Here is a 20,532-nt window from a genome sequence, read left to right on the forward strand (position 1 = left end):
GTTCTTAGTATAGCTACTTGGTTATTATTAAGCAGTAATAACAGAATTAACAAAGTGAAGAGATTCGTTCTGTTTATAATGTTTTTATGTAATCTTGACTTTAAATCTATCTAGCTATTAGGGAGGAAATAGCCCGAGACCGGAGTTCATGCTGGTGCGATCTTTTGCTGAGAGCAAAATAAAGGAAGTTTCCTCAGTCAAGAGAAAGAAAAAAAAAACTGCCCTGTCAGCTAGCCCTAAAACAGATGTATACACATGCACGAACTGTGACAAATTCTGCCGCTCCAAACTGGCTTGATCAGTCACCCCAGATTCTTCACAGTCTCGAGACGAAACCAAAACCAGTGACTCATCTGCGAGCATCCATTGTCTACCGAGACAGAAGGAGCCATATATCTAGCTGTTATCCATGGGCGTAGCCAGGATTTTTTTTTTTTTTATGTATGTGTGTGTGTGCGTACATAAACTTTATTACATTCCTACCCTTCATTCTTTGGGAACACGTTTATTGTGCCCTAGAATAGGTTGACTCCCCGCCATTGCTAGTAAGGGAGTCTGGGGGAGCGCTAGGAGCCCCGCCGCTAAGCACTATTTCTGGTATTGAATGCCAACAAAATGCATATTCTGAGGTATATACAGTGCATTTGCCTGCTATTAAAAAGTCTTATTTCAAAAACCTAATATGCTATTCTTACTGACTTGGACCCTTCCGCTCCTTTCGGCGCATTTGCCTTCAAGCTGTTTCCACAAAAATCTGTCACTGGTAATGTCTGAAGCCTCTGCCCACCTGCTCTGAGGACCTCCATGAATGTAAGGCGCCAAGTAGTACTAGGATGTCATCGCAACTCTTATTATGCGTAATTCTTATGTTATATAATACAGACGTTACTTCAAAAAAGAAGATGATTACGTCCTAAGCGTCATGCATTCAGTCATGCAAATTAACCAATGACTTAAATTCTGCTAAAAGTCACCGGTTTTCCGGGCTTGCTCAGGCAACTCATTCCATGCTCTAATAGCACTAGGGAAGAAGGAGTATTTGTACAAATTTGTCCTAGCATATGGGACGAGGACTGTGCCTTTATTTTTGTGTCTTTCAGAGTATTTTATTAAATTTTGTTTCTGTATTTGAAGATTATGGTTCAGTGTTTTATGTATGATTGCTACTTTACTTTTGAGCCTTCTGTCCTGAAGGCTTTCTAAATTCCGATCTCTATAACTGACTCTTAAAATCTGTCTTAGCCATCTTTGTTGAGCCACATTTAGTGTTTTTCAATTTCGGCAGATGACTATTCACTGCACTTTATTAATGGAGCCCCGCCACTGGTATAAATGTGTATTCTCTCTTAAATACGCTCTTGAAATTAGGGGACTGTAGTTTGCTTTAGATTTTATATCAAAAAGTTTTATTGTCAAAATCATCTGTTGTGGGTTTTAAACTAAAAAATCTCAGGACTTCGTTGTTGTTTTTTTTTAATTCTAAACCCCATTTAGCTACGATCATAGAATTTGGTAACTGTAGTTTGCTTTAGAATAATATTGAGGATAGAGGTTTCCCCACCTCAAAACGCTGTGTAGGGGGATTTTAAACTCAAAAACATCTGGAGGAGAGGAGTTAAAACAACAAAACCCCCAATTGGCTTGGCTACGCTCAAATAATTTTAGTGTGTAATTTGCTTTTTTTTATATTCAAGAGGTATTTTTAGCATCAAACCCTTCTGAAGGGGGATTTAAACTCAAAACCCCTTTTGGCAACGCTCATAACATTTTGAGTGCGTAATTTGCTTTTTTAATTGCAGATGTATTTTTTAGCTTCAAACACCACTGGAGGGGAGTAAAACTTATAACTGAGTCGAAACCCATTTATCTACACTCATAACATTTAGAGTGCATAATTATTTTTTTTTCCTAAATGAGGAGGGGGTTTATCGTAAATTTTGGAGGGAGTTTTAAAATTTGGAATTTGGGAATTGTTGCTTGCATTTTTTTTGTTTTGTTTTATAGAAGAGGGGGAATTAACTGCTAAAAACCCTGGTAGGGGATTTTAAGCTCAAAATCCCCCGGTAGTGGGCTTTAAACTCAAAACTTCCTGTTAGGGGGTTTAAACTCAAAACTCCCTTGGCTGCGCTTGGGCAAGTGATGGTTTAGTATTAAATTATTAAATTCTCACCTAAAATAAACAAAATCAAAGCAAAAAAATCACTCACTAAAGTTCGCCTCCCCCCCTCCTATTACATTGCGCCCCCCCCGGCAACGCCCATGCTGTTATCTATATTTATATTATTTAATATTATTTTAATATTTTTTAATTACTGTTCTGTGACGTATATCTTAATACAACAGGGAAAAGCTCCCTTTTTTTGAGGCACATTTCTTATTTTATATGGTAGAACAAAAAATACGTGTGAATGCTCCTACTTCACTGATAACAGTAGAGGGTGGAATGGGTAGCCTGAATCAGCCAGGAAAACCAACGACTAAGCCGATTAACATGCATGACTAGATGGACACATGAAATGCGTTTGGAGGCAATTATCTTCTTATTTTGAAGTAACGTCTGTAATTTATAAGATAAAAAGAATATAGAAAAATAAATATTACCACTTATTCATTACTAATTGTTTAATTTGTTTAATGGATTAATGTGTTGTTACCGACTATGTATAAATGTATAAATTTTATGTTGATCTGAGAATGGGATTTAGGACAAAAATGTACAATGCGGAGATATTGTGGAGTGCACCTAGAATTTTAACTACACAAGCATTCATCTAAAGATGAATTATTAATTTTAAAGTATGTGTTCATCTTTAAGAATGTTGCATAAAATTTAGTAAAACTAATCTCACTGTAATAGCATTTGAAATTGTTATATCACTAGTACTAAATAATTTGTTTCAAATACATACACCTCATTATTAGACTTCCCTTTTCCAAGTGTAAATATTTACAGTCCTTTTTACTTATACTTTTTACTCCCATCAGGGCCGGTCCTACAGATTTCGGGGCCCTATGTGAAAGGGATTGCGCGGGGCCTAGTCTGGGTAGGGATACGGATAATAAGTGAAAGTTAAGATTTTGTTTTAGAAAAAGAAAATCGTCTTTGCATTTTATTCATACTTTATTAAGTAAAAAATTTCGGTTAAATTAACTTTATGAGTCATCTACAGTAGATGATAGTTTTCTAACAAAAAGCCGATAAACATTCAGAACTATCCATCCATCCATCCCAGTGGCGCTACAGCCCATGGAGGGCTCTGGCCTGCCTTAACACATCCTTCCATTCAGATCTCTCCTGGGCCTTTCGTCTCCACGCCCTAACCCCAAGCTGCTTCAGATCTGCTTCCACGTCATCTATCCATCGCATTCGGGGTCTGCCTTTGGGTCGCCTGCCTTTTGGTTTTTGCCTGTATACGATTTTCGCCCCTCTGTTGTCTGACATTCTTTCAAGGTGACCTGCCCAACGTAGTCTGTTCTTTTTTATTTCGTTCACTATTGGTGGGTCTTCATATAATTGATATAACTCATGGTTAGTGCGTGTCCTCCACCCTGTTTCATCCTGTATGGCACCATAGATTTTCCTAAGGATTTTTCTTTCCCAAGTGTTAAGTAAATTTTCAGATGTCTTTGTCAGTGTCCAGGTCTCTCTTCCATACATTTCTGCTGGTCTTATTATAGTTTTGTATATTATTTTCTTGGTTTTACTTGAAATCATTTTGCTCTTAAGTAGATGGTGGGTGCTATAAAAAAAAACATTCAGAACTGCCTTTTAGATTTACTATCGACTACAAAACATTGTTTTTGTTTTTTTTAAGAGGTCGAGATAGCTTTAAATCTATATTTATAAAAGTAAATTAAGTATTGGAACTTCCTGCTTTGGTTAAAACTCACCTAGTTATTAATTAATCATTAATTTAATGAAAGCTGACAATGCCGTTTTTTTATCATGAGTAACATTGGCATTTTTCTTATTGAATGACACCCCGAAATGACAATTTTGTCATTCATTAGGGGATTTTTATGATTTTTAAAGAAGATTTTAATAATTTCAGGAGACTTTTATCACTTTTTCGTATATTTTGTAATTTCTTGAGATTTCAAGGAGGCGGCGGTAACCCTTAAATAATAAGTTGAAATATTATAGTGTAATAATTTACATTTAGAATTAACGCGGGGCCTATAAAAGTGCGGGGCTCACTGCGGAGGCATAGGTTGCAGTGGTATAACGCTGGCCCTTGTTTCAATTCCTTGTATTCTGGGTCCATTAAACTGATGTAGAAAAGACATAATGTCCATGGGAGCTAATTGGGAGAGTACTACAGAATAAATTTTCAGCATTAGTGGTACTTTGTTGTCATTGATGGAAAGGTTTAACTCTACTTGATCTATCTATCTATCTATCTATCTATCTATCTATCTATCTATCTATCTATCTATCTATCTATCTATCTATCTATCTATCTATCTACTATCTATCTATCTATCTATTTATCTATCTATTTATCTAACTTCCTATCTATCTGTCTGTCTGTCTGTCGGTCTATCTATCTATCTATCTATCTTTCTATCTATCTTTCTGTCTATCTATCTATATGTCTTTCTGTCTATCTATCTATCTATCTATCTATCAATCTATCTATCTATCTATCTATCTATCTATCTATTTATCTAACTTCCTATCTATCTATCTATCTATCTATCTAACTTCCTATTTATCTATCTATCTATCTAGAATAAGAATAGTGTGTATTTATATAGTTATCCACATTTATGGATTTTATTCTTACAAGGAGATATATAATTCATTTATATATTTTGACCTTTACTATTTATCTAGTCTATCTCTATCTATTTATCTATCTATCTATCTATCTATCTATCTATCTATCTATCTATCTATCTATCTATATATATATATATATATATATATATATATATATTTATTTATTTATCTAACTTCCTATCTATCTATCTATCTATCTATCTATCTATCTATCTATCTATCTATCTATCTATCTATCTATCTATCTATCTATCTATCTATCTATTTATCTATCTATCTATCTATCTATCTATCTATCTATCTATCTATCTATCTACCTATCTATCTATCTATCTATCTATCTATCTATCTATCTATCTATCTATCTATCTATCTATCTATCTATCTGTCTGTCTGTCTGTCTATCTATCTATCTATTTATCTATCTATCTATCTATCTATCTATCTATTTATCTATCTATTTATCTAACTTCCTATCTATCTGTCTGTCTGTCTGTCTATCTATCTATCTATCTTTCTATCTATCTTTCTATCTATCTATCTTTCTATCTATCTTTCTGTCTATCTATCTATATGTCTTTCTGTCTATCTATCTATCTATCCATCTATCTATTTATCTAACTTCCTATCTATCTATCTATCTATCTATCTATTTATCTATCTATTATTCTAACTTCCTATCTATCTGTCTGTCTGTCTATCTATATGTCTGTCTGTCTATCTATCTATCTATCTTTCTATCTATCTATCTTTCTATCTATCTTTCTGTCTATCTATCTATCTATCTATCTATCTATCTATCTATCTATCTATCTATCTATCTATCTATCTATCTATCTAACTTCCTATCTATCTATCTATCTAGAATAAGAATAGTGTGCATTTATATAGTTATCTATATTTATGGATTTTATTCTTACAAGGAGATTTATAATTCATTTATATATTTTGACCTTTACTATTTATCTAGTCTATCTCTATCTATCTATCTATTTATCTATCTATCTATCTATCTATCTATCTATCTATCTATCTATCTATCTATCTATCTATCTATCTATCTATCTTTCTGTCTGTCTGTCTGTCTGTCTGTCTGTCTGTCTGTCTATCTATCTATCTATCTATCTATCTTTCTGTCTATCTATTTATCTAGTCTATTTCTATCTATCTATCTATCTATCTATCTATCTATCTATCTATTTATCTATCTATCTATCTATATGTCTTTCTGTCTATCTATCTATCTATCTATCTATTTTTCTAACTTCCTATCTATCTATCTATCTATCTAACTTCCTATCTATCTATCTATCTATCTAGAATAAGAATAGTGTGTATTTATATAGTTATCCATATTTATGGATTTTATTCTTACAAGGAGATATATAATTCATTTATATATTTTGACCTTTACTTTTTGTTGACCAGGAATAAGTTGTTTTTTTAATTTAATGTATATCTAGATCTTATATGGAAAGTTTAATCATGTAACATATTCAGTAATAAATCTAAACTGTTAGAATTATGATTCACTGCAGTGTCAGTGATAGAGAAAAGTTGCAGCTTTATCTTTTTTTATAAGCTTTATTTAACAATTAAAATTGATTATGCTATAATTAATAAACAGTTTGTTGAAAATTTAAACATTAATCATTAAATTAAAATTGCAATTATTTTTAAATTATATACACCGATCTATGATTTAGAAAAAAATCAAGAACATTTTCTAAATGAATAAATAACTGTTGTTTAATTAAAAAAATGAAAAAGAGCATTTAGAGTAACCTGATCTATAGAGTAAACACAAAAGGAAACAGAACTTAAAGTAAGTAAAGAAATCATTACAGTCTATATAGAAGACCAAGAAAGTTCATAAGAACTAGATCCAAAGACACCATTTAAAAAGCTGCTAACAAACGAAAAGAAAACTTCTGACACCTTTGGAAAAAAAGTCGATACTGGAATTAAACAGTTTGCTCGTTCTCTGGAAGCTCACACAAAAACCTCAAAGTATTAGCGTAAAAGCAAGGTACATCATTATAGCGCCAATTATAACCTTTTTCTAAGCACTGACAATGAAGATCGGCTTGATTTTGAGGTTCCCCCTTTCCCCAGGGTAAAAATTTAGAGTCTTTTTTACTCGAAATATGTGTCCAGATTCCGTCATTTTCTGGGTCCATGAGACCGTTGTAGACGCATGAAAAGGATGAATCGTTAACTGAAATTGATTTGATGAAATTGACTATAAAATTGTATTCATCTGTGGTGTCGATCTCCGCTAGATATCCTCCATAAAATACACACGCTGCTTGGGCGATGCGAATCTCATTGTAGGCTTGTCTTCGAGATAGGTAATACCTACTACCTTGAAACAGGTTTGATGAATAAAAGAAAGAATTCAGAGACAGTTGTTTCTCATTATTTAGCTTGTTGACTGATTTCTGTAGAACTTCATTTAAAGATGTGTATTTCTCCTTCACTTCTCTAAGAGCATTGGCTGCGTCGTATGTCTCTTTTCGAAGATGAACGATTTGATCTACCAGGCTACTGATAGCTGGCTCATCGGCCTCAACGCTGGCGTAAGCTGTGGCCGAAAGTTTGTTAAAATGGCTGCTGATACCCCGAGCCTCACACTTGTACTTACTGGCGTCACGGTAGCTTGGATTCGGCCAGGTGAGACTTATGTGCGATGCTCCGTTGATGCCAATCGAGCCTTCGGGAACGTTTGCGTTTTGTACAGAACTGTTGTTTTGGTCGTAGTTAAGGATAATTAGTTCTTCGAATGAATTTTTATCAGATGGCGACACACGAGATAGAACAAGAGAGTTAATTTTTAGCATCTGTGGGACTTTGTTGTCGGTGACGGAACAGTTGACCACTAGGTTATTAGTGAGTCCAGGTTTGATTCTACTGGGTTGAACGTCGATCACTAGAGCTTTGGATAAAGATATCATAATATTAATATATCCATATCTATATCATATTCTATATAGTGTACATGTTCTTTATTAAACTCAAATAGTCGTTTTTTGACTTAGTGGCTGAGCGGTAAAGCGCTTGGCTTCCGAACCGGGTTACCGGGTTCTAATCCTGATGAAGACTGGTTATGTTGGGATGTTAGGGCTCTTCTAAGTCCACCTAGCTCTAATGGGTACCCCCACAAGCTGGTGAAAAATAAAGGGGATTGGTCGTTATGCTGGTCACATGACACCCTCGTTAACCAAGAGCCACTTGAAATAGATGGCCTTTACATTATCTGCCCTATAGATCGCAGGTTCTGAAAGGGGAAATAACTTTTCTATCAGTTTTTTTCAGTCAGTAAATTATAAATAATTTAAAACCGATTTATGAATACTATAGTAAAAGGGCTAATTCAGTACTTCAGTGATATAATAGATCAGTTAAGTGCTACTGGTTCAGCCAGGGTGTAGCAGCCTGTTGCTACCTTCCTAAGGTTCTAATTTCCCCTCAGGGTTGACCCCGAAATCTTTCTCATGATTGGGTATAGCTGCAAGTCACCAGAGTTTTAAATTCATAGTTTTCCGTTACAAAGTTGAGTAGCCAGCCATGGCTACTTAGCCCCTCCAGTCAAATTGTACTGGCTTAGGTGCCAGTTACTCGCCTTCGCCCTTTCTTCTGTTAGTGAAAACAGTTCCGCCGGAGTTCGACTGGTTGTCAGGAGACTATTTAACTCTTTCTCTCCTAATCGACGATACCATCGTTGATGTTGACCTCATTAAATTAGATTGTTTCTTTTTTAAACTTGACTTTGAATCATATAAAAAAAACATGCATTTCCCTTTAATTCTATACCAAATACAACATCACCACATTCTCGGATGAAGCTGAGCCTTCGCACAATTATTCATTGACATAGACAAAACATGTATCTTCTTTTTTTTTTAAAGTAACAAAGGAAACTGATACTTCAGTATTCACCGATATGGCTAAATGTAGTTGGGTTTATTCCTCGTAAATAATTGTTAACACTATTTCTTCTTCAGCCATTCACGGATCAAGTTAACACATTAGACAATTATTTATTGTACCTAACAAGACATACTAAATTAGTCAATTAACTATTGATAATTAATTATTTTGTTTGATATCGAATAAGGGAAATAAATTGTACATTATTGTTCCATATAGTTTTAAGGAAGGATTTCTTCCCCTTTAGATTATTTTTTTTTATTTTTAAAAATGATTTTTTTTTTTTTTTTTTTTCGTGACCCGTGTAGGTTTGCGACAATGAACAATGAAATTTAAATCGATTGTACAATTATTACACGAATAAACAAAGCACAGTTAATGCACTGGTGTTCAGTAATCCATTACGAATGTAAAATATTTGAGACAATGGTAATTGACTAGTGAAATCCACATAATACACACTCAATATCATTAATATGACTTCATATTGATAAAATTAATATAAAAAAAAATAGGTCTCCTTTTCATACTTTGCGATCAATAGGGTAGATAATATAAAGATCACCTGTTTCTGTGGCCCACGGTTAACGAGGATGTCATGTCGCCAGCACAATGATTAAACGCATTACTTTTCCCCGACTAATGTCAGGTATCCTTAAAAGCGCCCAAAGATCAGAAAATTAAAAGTCCCAGTCTTCTCGAGGATTCGAACCTAGTACCCCTGTTCGGAATCCAAGTGCTTTACCTCTCAGCCACATCACTTCCAATTTATGTCATTACAATTCATACATTTACACATATTTAGTCATATCAAGAACAAATAAGTCCAGCTTCTGTAATAAATTCTTTAATTTAAAAAAAAAACACTTTTGTAACAGCATTTTCTGTGCTCTTATCATGGCAAAATTAAAAAAAACAGTAGTCAAGATAGAAAACTGTATCTAGATATATAGAACTAGCCATATTTTACCCTCTGCCCGCGAGTCTTTATTTGCGTATCATTGATTCATTCAGATATAGTGTATTAGAAACAAAGAAAAATAATGTTATAAAGAAAGCGAATGTGAATGTAAATATAGTATAAATGGAGCTATTAAAATAGCTAATCAACCTAAATCCATTTTTAAAAAAATTGCTTGTAGTCATCTTATCTTATCTTATATAATACAGACGTTACTTCAAAAAAGAAGATGATTACGTCCTACGCTTAATGCATTTAGCCATGCATATTAACCAATGATTTAAATATATATATATTTAAATCTAGATCTAGAGTCTCGATACTATTATAATAGATGTATATATATCATGTGAGTAGCCAGGATTTTTTACAGGGGGGAGGGGGTTGGGGGAATTTCCCTTCTCCCCCCTTGCTCATATATATATATATATATATATATATATATATATATATATATATATATATATATATATATATATATATATATATGTGTGTGTACATAAGCAATCTTTATTACATTCTGACCCTTCATTCTTTTGAAGACATTTATTAGACCCTAGAATAGGTTCTTCCTGTAGTTAGCGAAAAAAAGTTATAGACTCCACACAAGGGGGTCTGGGGGAGCGCTGTGAGCTTCTCCAGCGGGTTTGGGACGTAGCTCCGCCGCCAAGCACTATTTACGGTATTGAAAGCCAACAAAATGCATATTCTGAGGTATCTACAGTGCATTACCCTGCTATTAAAAAGTTTTATTTTAAAAGCCTAATCAGCTATTCTTACTTTCTTGGATCCTCCCCCGCCGCTTGGTGCAATGGGCGGTAAGCTGCTTCCACAAAAAATCTGTCTGAAGCCTCTTCGCACCTGTTCTTAGGACCTCCCTGAAAGTGTGGCGCCACGCTGTACTAGGATTGCCCTGTTTGCGATTTCCTCGTACTGACCTCCATGTCATGGCAACTCTTATTAAGCGTAATTAATTTTGTCGGAGAACATGTCCGGCAAACCTCATGCGCCACTTGTCACAACCTTACTAAGGGGTCGACTCCCAGTTCGGCATAGGATTTTCTTGATTGAGACATGATCTTCTAAAATATGTCTTAGCCACCTTTGTTGAGCCACATTTAGTCTTTTTCAATTTTCGCCGATGACTATTCACTGCACTTTAGTAATGGTGCCCAGCCATGCTAGAAATATGTAACCTCTCTTGGCTACGCTCTTGAAATAAGGTGACTATAGTTTGCTTTAGATTTTATATAGAAAAGTGAAGTTTTATCGTCAAAATCATCTGTTGGGGGGAGGGGGTTTAATCTAAAAAATCTTTTGATTTGTTTTTTTAGTTCAAAACCCCTTAGTTAGGCTCATAGAATTTGGTGACTAGTTTGCTTTAGAATATTATTAAAGAGAGTGGTTCTAAACCTAGAAAACTCTCTCTAGAAGGGTTTTAAACTTTAAGAAAAAGCCCTCTGGAGGTGGGGGTTTTAAACCCAAAACACCCCTTGGCTTGGCTACGCTCATAGAATTTTGAATGTGTAATTTGTTTTATTTTTATACTGAATAGGTAATTGTTTTAGCATCTAACTCCGCTGAAAGGGAGAGGGTTAAACTCGAAATCCATTTTGGCTACGCTCATAGTATTTTGAGTTTGTAATTTGGTTTTTCTAAATTGAAGTTTTAAACACAAAACCCCTCTTGGATACGCTCAAAGAATCTGGTGACTGATGAATGGATAGTGTTTTATTAAAGAGGGGGTTCTATCACTACTTTCGGAGGGGTGGGGGGTAAAATCAAAATCTTCCTTAGCTATACTCTTGGAACTATAGGGATTGTCGTTTGCATTTTTTTTTATAGAAGAGGAGAATGGAATTTAACTGCAAAACCCCCTGGTAGGAAATTTTAAACTCAAAAACCCCATTGGCTGAGTTGGAGCAAATGATGGCTTAGTATTAAAATTTCACCTAAAATAAACAAAATCATATATATATATATATATATAACTAATAATCATAACCTAGCTATGCTTCTAAGTAACCTAATGAATTCAGGATAAACTATTTCGTAGGCTAGATCTAGGCCACGCATAAAAAAACTAAATCTAGTTATGGAAATAATGAAAAAAAAAAAAAAACAACCTCGGACAGAAAAAGTCATTGTGTCTCTCAACACACATACACATCAGCTAGGACACTATTTTCCGCTAGTGTAGTTTAAACCTGAAAGTAGACTTCCGCTATGGACATGACCTACCGGATATCCGGTGATATTTACTTTACCTCCAACAACACCAGGACATGTGCTAGCTGTGTAGGTAAACTTAAAATCCCTTTCATCTGTTTTGTATTTCTCATTCCACTGACCAAGACTGACCATTTTACAACACCCGTGAGGGTGTGACACTATAAATATAAAATTGTTACCATTGCAAAAATTATTTAAAATTGTATTCGCTTTCCTCTGGACTAGATCATGATAGCCAGTCATTTCATCAAGTTTACTTAATGTTTCTCTCATTTCTTTGTCGCACGTAACATGGACCAGAATGCAATAGTCTTCCTTAATGTCAGTCATTATGTCAAATATTTGATCTAAAGTAATTGTTGAGCCATTTTCTTGATCATAAAACAAAGTTAACCTTGTCGCACGAGCCTCTACAGAATCAAACACTAAATTTGTAGCGGTCAGTATGTAAATTTTCCACCAAATTTTACTCGGTTCGTCTGAAAGTCTGCACTTATGACAAGGGCATTTCTGGAATGGAACAACGGTATCTCTAAATCTGTATATACTGCTTATTATTCCACTTCCTGTCCTTAACTCTGACTGCCCCCTGACGTCGTACAAAGGATAAGGAATCTGAGTGTCAGGCCAGAACTTTGGTCGGTGTGGGCTGGTCTTAGTGACACTAATTTTTACAGTCAAACCAGCCACAGCTTTAATATACTCTACAATTTCAATATCTCGATAGCCTTCAGGTAAATCGTCAATTCCAAACTTGTCGATTTCTATAAAATTGACATGTCCTGGATTTTTCTTGCATAATGCTTTACACATCAGTAGGTCAGTTTCTCCATTCTTTGTGATCTGATGCTCATGTTGACCTACAAACAGAGTAATTCTATTTCAACGTAAATATAAATTAAAAATCTAAAAACACAAACACAAACACAAACAACGATAGATAGATAGATAGATAGATAGATAGATAGATAGACAGACAGACAGACAGACAGACAGACAGACAGACAGACAGACAGACAGACAGATAGATAGATAGATTTAACAAAAATGGGATACCTATTATATGAGGACAGTTGTCTACACATTTGATCTCTGACAGGCCTGTTAATTCACACACAAACTCTGAACAAAAGCAAAGCAAAAGGTTATTTATTGAATCTTCAACTTAACCTGCACCATTATACACAAACTTTGAGATTAATATTTCTACCTGGTGTAGTATTCTCGATATCATGAATAAACGTTTTCTTCTTGGTATTGTCCTATTGAGATAAACAAACATAAACATAACTGTATAATTCTGTGTAGATACAGATGCAAATGTAAATATACATATGACCACTACGCAGGTCTTGAAGCTTCTCTATGTAATGTGTTTATGTTGTCCACTTGTCTTTGTGAGAGATATACAATTAGATAGAGCCATCGTTTGTCTAATACTTGCCTAACGGCTGTCTGTGTCGGCTCTATCGAAGTTGTTAGTGAACGGATGCTGCGAGGGTGGGGGAGTAGCTAGCTGGGTCTTGTGACCTTTGACCACTGGGGTGGTAATTTGCATACGGTCGAAATGACTCTGGATCAGAAGAATGTTTTTTTTGGACATTCCGATGGTCTAGAGGTTAGTTTCGCTTGGTGCGTTATCGCTAGGCGGTGGTGTCGAATCCAGTGTCACGGGTTCGAGCCTCGGTCGGCGCATGCCCTTATTTTCGTAGCATTTTAATTCACTACTTTCTCTCTTAAAAACTTGGTCCCTGGTGCTGTTATTTATTTATGTTTAATATATGTAGGTACGCAGGTCTTGATATGCGTATAACTCTCGATTAAGTTTCTGAGAGTGTTTTGGAAACTATTGAACGAAATAATAATATTATAAGTAAAACGAATGCGTGAATGTAAAATAGTATGAATGGAGCTATCAAATAGCTAATAGACCTAAATACATTTATTTTTTAAATAAAAATACTTGCTTGTAGGCCTACATATATTTATTTGATTAAAATATGAAATGGACTTTATTTTGTATGTTCATGTGTCAAAGTATAAGGTAGATCTATCATCTTTGATTAGATCTATAGATAAAGCACCCAATAAAACCTACTCAGTCCCAAAGCTCATCATAAATGGACAGTTACTCAACGTGGTTGACCACCTCACAATCTAGGAAGTATGGTACCAAATGACGTCTCGCTTTCAAGGGAAGTTGATAACCATCTGGCCAGTGCCAGTAATGCTTTTGGACGCTGTCAGGCGAGAGTCTGGTGGAAAAAATCGGTCATCCTGCCAATAAAAATCAATATCAACCAGGTGGTGGTTCTCTCAACCTTCCTATACGATTCTGAGACATTGGTATTTTACAGAAAGCAATTACGACTGCTTGAGCGCTTTCACCAAAATTGCTTGCGCTCCATTATGGACATACGGTGGCTAGATCGCACTACAAATAGCGATGTCCTTGTGAACGCCCATATGGACAGTATATAGGGACTTCACTGCCAAGGATAGACGCAGATGGCGAAAAGAAAATCTTAATCGACTTTTGTCTGACAATGGTTATGCTAGACCTGGATGTGGCAAAATATGTAGGTCCCCAGAAGGGGCTGCGTAACTATGCATTCCTTATTAATCTTGGGACTCGAAGACAAACCTTATATATATAAGTTCTTGTGTCACTAAAGAGGCCAATCCTTGATACACAGCTGCGATCGCAGGTTGGGCATATATAATCACCAGGCGCCGTTGCATTTTCACCCTTCTTTCTGCTTCAGTTGTGTATGACATCTGCAATCCGTGACCCTTCCTTTATGCTCTCTCTCTCCATGTGGATCTATCCAGTGCCACCTCTTCCCAGCTGCCAGTGTTGATTTTGAAGAGCTTCATGTCGCGTTTGCATACATCCGTATAACGTAAAAGTGGGCGGCCAGCGGCTCTTCTGCCTTCTATTAGATCGCCATACAGGATGTCCTGTGGACATATATATATATATATATATATATATATATATATATATATATATATATATATATATATAGTAACTACTCTCACTATCCAGGCAATGTGCAAACTTCAACACTGGGCAGAACCAACTCTAAGTACTTAAGTAACGTAAAACTTTACTATCAAGTTAACCAACAGCCAGTATTGTACAACAGCCAAAACATAACACTGACTGTACAAATGCTTCACCGTCAATAACCTTAGCACGGTATTAACCCTTGTATCAAACTCTACAGGCCTCTTAGCTTAGTTACCGACTAGTTCCGAACCAGCTTCACACTTGCCTCGATATTGAATCGTAAGTTCGTCTCGTACTCGTGGAGTGTCTTGAATCTTACACCAAGCAAAAACTATTGGACTGTGACACATTCGCGCTTTACATACGGTCCCCGAAAGGCCTTCTCGAACGAGTCGGAACATTGCTTTAACCCTTTCTTGGTGATTACTTGACTATATGACCATTGACTTTATATGGGTCGACGCAGTGACAAATTACATCAAAATCTGTGAAAACGTGTGTGTCAGCACTAAGAGCATCAAGATATACCCCAACAATTAACCATGGGTCACTGCAAAAATAAAACGGGAAATAATAAAAAAAGTAAAGAGCATTTATGAGTGGCGATGGACAGACAAGGAAAGAGCTCAACGAAATCTCAACGTCGTTCTTGAGGAAGGGAGGAGAAACTACCGCACCAAGCTGGAAGACTCAATTAAGACAAGTGACATGAGACAGACGTGGGGCATCATGAACAAAATGGCAGGAGCACAAGTCAAAAGTAAAAATAATCTTGCTACAAGAGACGAAAAAACATTGGCCAACGAGTTAAATGATTTCTATTGTCGCTTCGACACGAAAGATTTTAATTATCTAAGACTCAAAGCCCTTGAGGATGTCAATGTTAACAACTGCTTAGAATTAACGATTACTAAAGAGCAAGTTTGTAACATTTTCAGAAACGTCAACCCAATGAAAGCTGGTGGGCCTGATTGAATAAAAGGGCGAATCTTAAAAGAATGTGCTGAACAGCTAGCTGAACCTTTCCAAAATATTTTTTTCTACTTCATTACTAAACCATCAGATACCACCTGTGTGGAAGTCATCTATAATTGTACCTGTGCCAAAGGTTTCCAAACCGAAGGAAATGAATGACTATAGACCTGTTTCACTTACTTCCATTGTGTCTAAATGTTTAGAAACTTACTACAAAGATCATTCAGAAAAAAATGTTCTTTCAAAATGATCGAATTTTTTCAAATTATAATTTTACAGAGTTATAAAAAAAAACAGTTTAAATTGTTTATTTCTTTTGTAGTCAAAATACATATATGTGTGTGAAGTTGCATACATTTTTTTTGTGTGAATGTTTTTCCTTGCAGAGGCCATGGGGAAAACCCCCAAAAATATTTTAAAAATTACCACACACAAAAAAATATGTTTATAATTTAAAAAACTATAAAATTGCAAAAAAATAATAGAACAAAAGAATGCTTTTGTAATATGTAATCTCTACAATCCGGAGTACATAAATGGATACATATTAATTATATATAAAGCGATGTACTAATATGTTATCTATAATTGCACCAAAGTATGTCTGTATTACCTATGATATCGCACTTACCGACTGACTCTCGCTGTCACATGCTTGATGCACATCTTCTTGTCGACATTTTAGACATCTTTGTGTCTTTTTAAGATGGTCTTGAAACAAATAATTAATGATAAAAATCGCTTAATAAAAGAAAATTTTGAAACAATAAATAAATTCACCCTGTTTTATACCTATAAATATAGTTTTATTCAGATTTATTCGGTACGAGAAGTTCTGCACTTTAAGGGTTAATTGATTACAAATACTCTCAGTGACTGTCGTGAATTTGCTTATTTGATATATCGACAGTAATACGCAAATTAAAACCCGCCGGCCGCAGGTAAAACATGTCTAGTGATATATCAAAGAAAGCCTTAAAACACAAGTTAAAAAAGCATAAAAATATTTTTTAATATCTATTTAGAAAAGAATACAAATATCTTTTTACCTATTTCAATGTTTAATTTCATATTCTTTTCTTTTTCCACAGCTAATGCTTCCAGTAGTTCAGCTGCAGATATAGACAAATTAATAGTTAATACTTCATTTTTATGTTTGTTTACTTAATATTTTCGATCTCTCTCTCTCTCTCTCTCTCTCTCTCTCTCTCTCTCTCTCTCTCTGTATAAATAAATAAATATAGTTCGTCCATCGTGGTTCGATGATGACCACTTTGTCTTCCAGGGGGCTGTCTGGGTTGGTCATGGTGGGTGCGTAACAGCTAACAATGAAAATGTGTTTCTTGCCGTTTTGTAAAGGCAGCTTTAGGGTCATGAGCCTATCACTAATTCCTTTGGGAGGCCCGACTAGTTTAGATACTATTGATGTTTTTATGGAAAAGCCGACTCCAGATTCACGTCGTACTTCAGTGCTTCTACCGCTCCAGAAGAAAGTATATCCAGCTCCTCTTTCGCAGAGTTCACCTTCATCTGCAAGCCGAGTCTCACTCAGTGCTGCTATGTCTATGTTGTATCCGTGGAGCTCCCTGGCTACTAGTGCAGTTCGTCTTTGTGGCCTATCAGATGTGTCGTTGTCAAGTAGTGTGCGCACATTCCATGCGCCTATGGTAAGAGGAACTATCCTCGTCTTTTTCTTTGAATAAATAAATAAATACTTCATGATATGAACAGCGGCATGTGGGTCATGATTTGGTTATTACTGATCTACTGAGTTGAATTTGAATTTTGAATCTATGTCAAACTTGAAGAATGTTCCCTTCACATTGGTTTTATATTTTACCACGAAAATAAAAGTAGAGTATGAATACGGGTTTACCCGTTCAGTCTACATACTTTAGTATCACGGGTTTCATTCGTGCAAACAAAAAGTATATGAGCATTTGAAACATGGTTTAATTCATTAGTACAAACTTTATTCAAGGTCTGGCTATAATTATAAAAAATTAGAAATGGAAGAGTGATTTGAGTGCTGGGACAAGTCCCAAAAAGTCTGCGGGTCTGGGAGCGCATGAGGCGCCCTGAGCGCACTTCCCCGTGGTGGAGGCTGACCAGGCCTGAGCAAGCTATTATTGCACAGTGCAGGACATATTTCTCACAGCTATGGCCAAATTTCAATTCACGGTGCCCCCGCTTAGGGGAGGATGAGGTAACCGTGCCTCATATTCTGTTTGAATGCCCCAGACTTACTGATCTCCGTCTGGACAGGTCTGGGAAACCCGAAAATTCTCGACCTGTATGGCGACATTTATGCACTACGCAAGACAGCAGGGTTTCTGTCCAGGGCTTTTGCAAGAGAGGATTTGAGCCCATCAGGCCCTCACTCGAATGGAGTTTGTTGATGATGATGAACCAGACTTTTTCAAGCATTTTGCTAAATAAATTCATATTTCATGTAAACACTCTGGAAATTTGTAACTACCGTGGATAAAATAGAAGTTGTGTTAAGTAATATTTGTCCATATTGCTGAACTAAATATGTAAATTAAACAAACAAATTAATAAACTTGGCTAGCAAGCTAATTTAAAATATTGGTTAAAATAAAAATAGACATGTATCACGTATATTTTATGCTATAACTTAAATCAAATATTTTTATGTAGTTGGTATTCTTCAAATAAAGGTAATAAAAGGAAACGTTTTATACAAATATAAAAGCGTATCTAGAGAAAGTACTTCGAACTTACAACTGCACTTTCACCTTGATCCGAGAATGGGCGTTGGAGAAATAACGCCTTCAATATATAAATGACGAAATCCTACATATTTAGCTGTATTTGTGAATACTGAATGATTCATTTCCATTATTTGTTTCAAGCATAATAATTAATTACCAGTAAATAAACTACTAACTACTTTTTTTTTGGGGGGGGGGGGCGGGGGGGGGGATTCATGTCCTGCCTATGCCCATGAATAATTTAGCAAAATTTCATCTTGATCCTAGAAAGCATGTAGGGAAAATACACACACAAAATAAGACTAGATAGACAGATAGAGTAAGTTAATATAAGCTAAATTTCTCTTAATGAAGAGAAGCTGCTCTTATGATAAAAAAACATTTTTTTTTATGATTTACTCTTATACATAAACTCTGTGAGTAAAATTTGTATCAACATTTATATTTCTTCCCTCAACGGTTTAAACGAGTAGTAACGAGTAATGGAAAGATCACTCTGAAAAAAAAGAGTGGAAAAAAAAGACTATTTTTTGTCTGTATATTTCAGGAGATTGGTATGAGTTTTCAAAAGATTTTAATCATTTACGGATATTTCCAGGACTTTTTCATATATTTTGCAATTTCAGGAGATTTCCAGGAGCTCTTGGTAAATCAGGAGGCCGCGGGAAATCTGTTATAAGTTATACAATGGTTTAATTCAATAATTTATACACCTAGAATTAGCGCGGGTCATATAAAAGTGCTGGGCCCACTGCGGGCGCATAGGTTGCAGTGGCTTAAGGTTGGCCCTGCAAAATAGCGGCGTATGTTACGCCGCCGGTCGACTAGTTTATTATACAACAGCAGTTCATATAAGTCGTCGTCATATGTAAATTATATATTTGTAATAATTTTTTTTGATGAGATTCTTGTTGGTCGGATATGTCATTGTGAATATGATATGTATGTTTTATTGGACTACATATATGGTTTTTTGAGTTATTTAACTCTTTCTCTCCGTAATTATTTACCACATTCTGGTAGAATCAACGCTGGTATCGTCAGTTAGGAGAAAAAGAGTTAAATCGTTTCAGTAATTTTATTTGTTAATATGTTCCCTGATGTCACTTCACAAGATATGGAATAATATTTTGTGTGAATTAAGATATTTAAACTAGCGGTAGCATTCTGTAGCTTAAAACACAAACAGTTTTACAGTGTAGATAAAGAAGCAGACATTACCGTTTTCTTTTTTCAGAATGGAATCACCTTGACCTTGATTCGTTGCGTCCTTTAATGTTCTACCTACAAGATTATGAAAATGTATGTTATATATCATTCAGTTTCTTATAACGTATTGCACTCATGAGACTTTCTTTAAAAAAACAACTCCTACCTTTAAATCTATCTATCTGGGTTCAAATGTCAATGATAAGTGGGATTTTGAATTTCAGAATTTTTAGGGCGACCCTAGGTCCAACCAACGGTAATGTGTACCTGACTTTAGTGGGGTAAAGTAAAGGTGATTGGTCGTTGTGCTGGTCACATGACATCCTGTGTGCCATTGAAATAGATAACCTTAACATCTATCTATCTATCTATCTATCTATCTATCTATCTATCTATCTATCTATCTATCTATCAACCAATCAATCAATCAATCAATCAATCAATCTATCTATCTATCTATCTATCTATCTATCTATCTATCTATCTATCTATTTCTATATATCTATTAATCTATTTGCCAGTATAATTATAAATACATGCCCGTATCTTACTTGTAAAGCTGCCAGTTACCCCCATTCGCCCCTTATTCTAATAGTTAAACAGTTCCGTTGGACTCAATATTCCATTCATAAGTGAAGGTTAGGAGTAGGACTGGTGTCTGAAGCTATTTGAAACGCATACCATTAGGAAGCAT

General features: G+C 35.2%; 1 protein-coding gene across 2 annotated transcripts in view; it reads right to left on the reverse strand.

The window, feature by feature from the left end:
• The window catches only part of LOC106073196 (uncharacterized), a 47,562-nt gene that overhangs the window by 24,179 nt on the left and 2,851 nt on the right, over positions 1-20,532 (reverse strand). Inside the window, exons 2-7 of one of the 2 annotated variants that reach the window (XM_056028260.1) lie at positions 19,851-19,913; positions 16,944-17,006; positions 16,526-16,605; positions 13,117-13,168; positions 12,963-13,028; positions 9,551-12,766 (exon numbers count right to left, since the gene is read on the reverse strand). In XM_056028260.1, the coding sequence (XP_055884235.1) occupies positions 11,856-12,766; positions 12,963-13,028; positions 13,117-13,168; positions 16,526-16,605; positions 16,944-17,006; positions 19,851-19,913 (1,235 nt within the window). In that variant the 3' untranslated portion in view covers positions 9,551-11,855. Of the gene's footprint in view, positions 1-9,550; positions 12,767-12,962; positions 13,029-13,116; positions 13,169-16,525; positions 16,606-16,943; positions 17,007-19,850; positions 19,914-20,532 lie in introns of those variants that run through there. The other variant, XM_056028259.1, reaches the window with a different exon arrangement.

This window comes from Biomphalaria glabrata, chromosome 5 (genome assembly GCF_947242115.1).
Source record: "Biomphalaria glabrata chromosome 5, xgBioGlab47.1, whole genome shotgun sequence".
NCBI lineage: Eukaryota > Metazoa > Mollusca > Gastropoda > Planorbidae > Biomphalaria > Biomphalaria glabrata.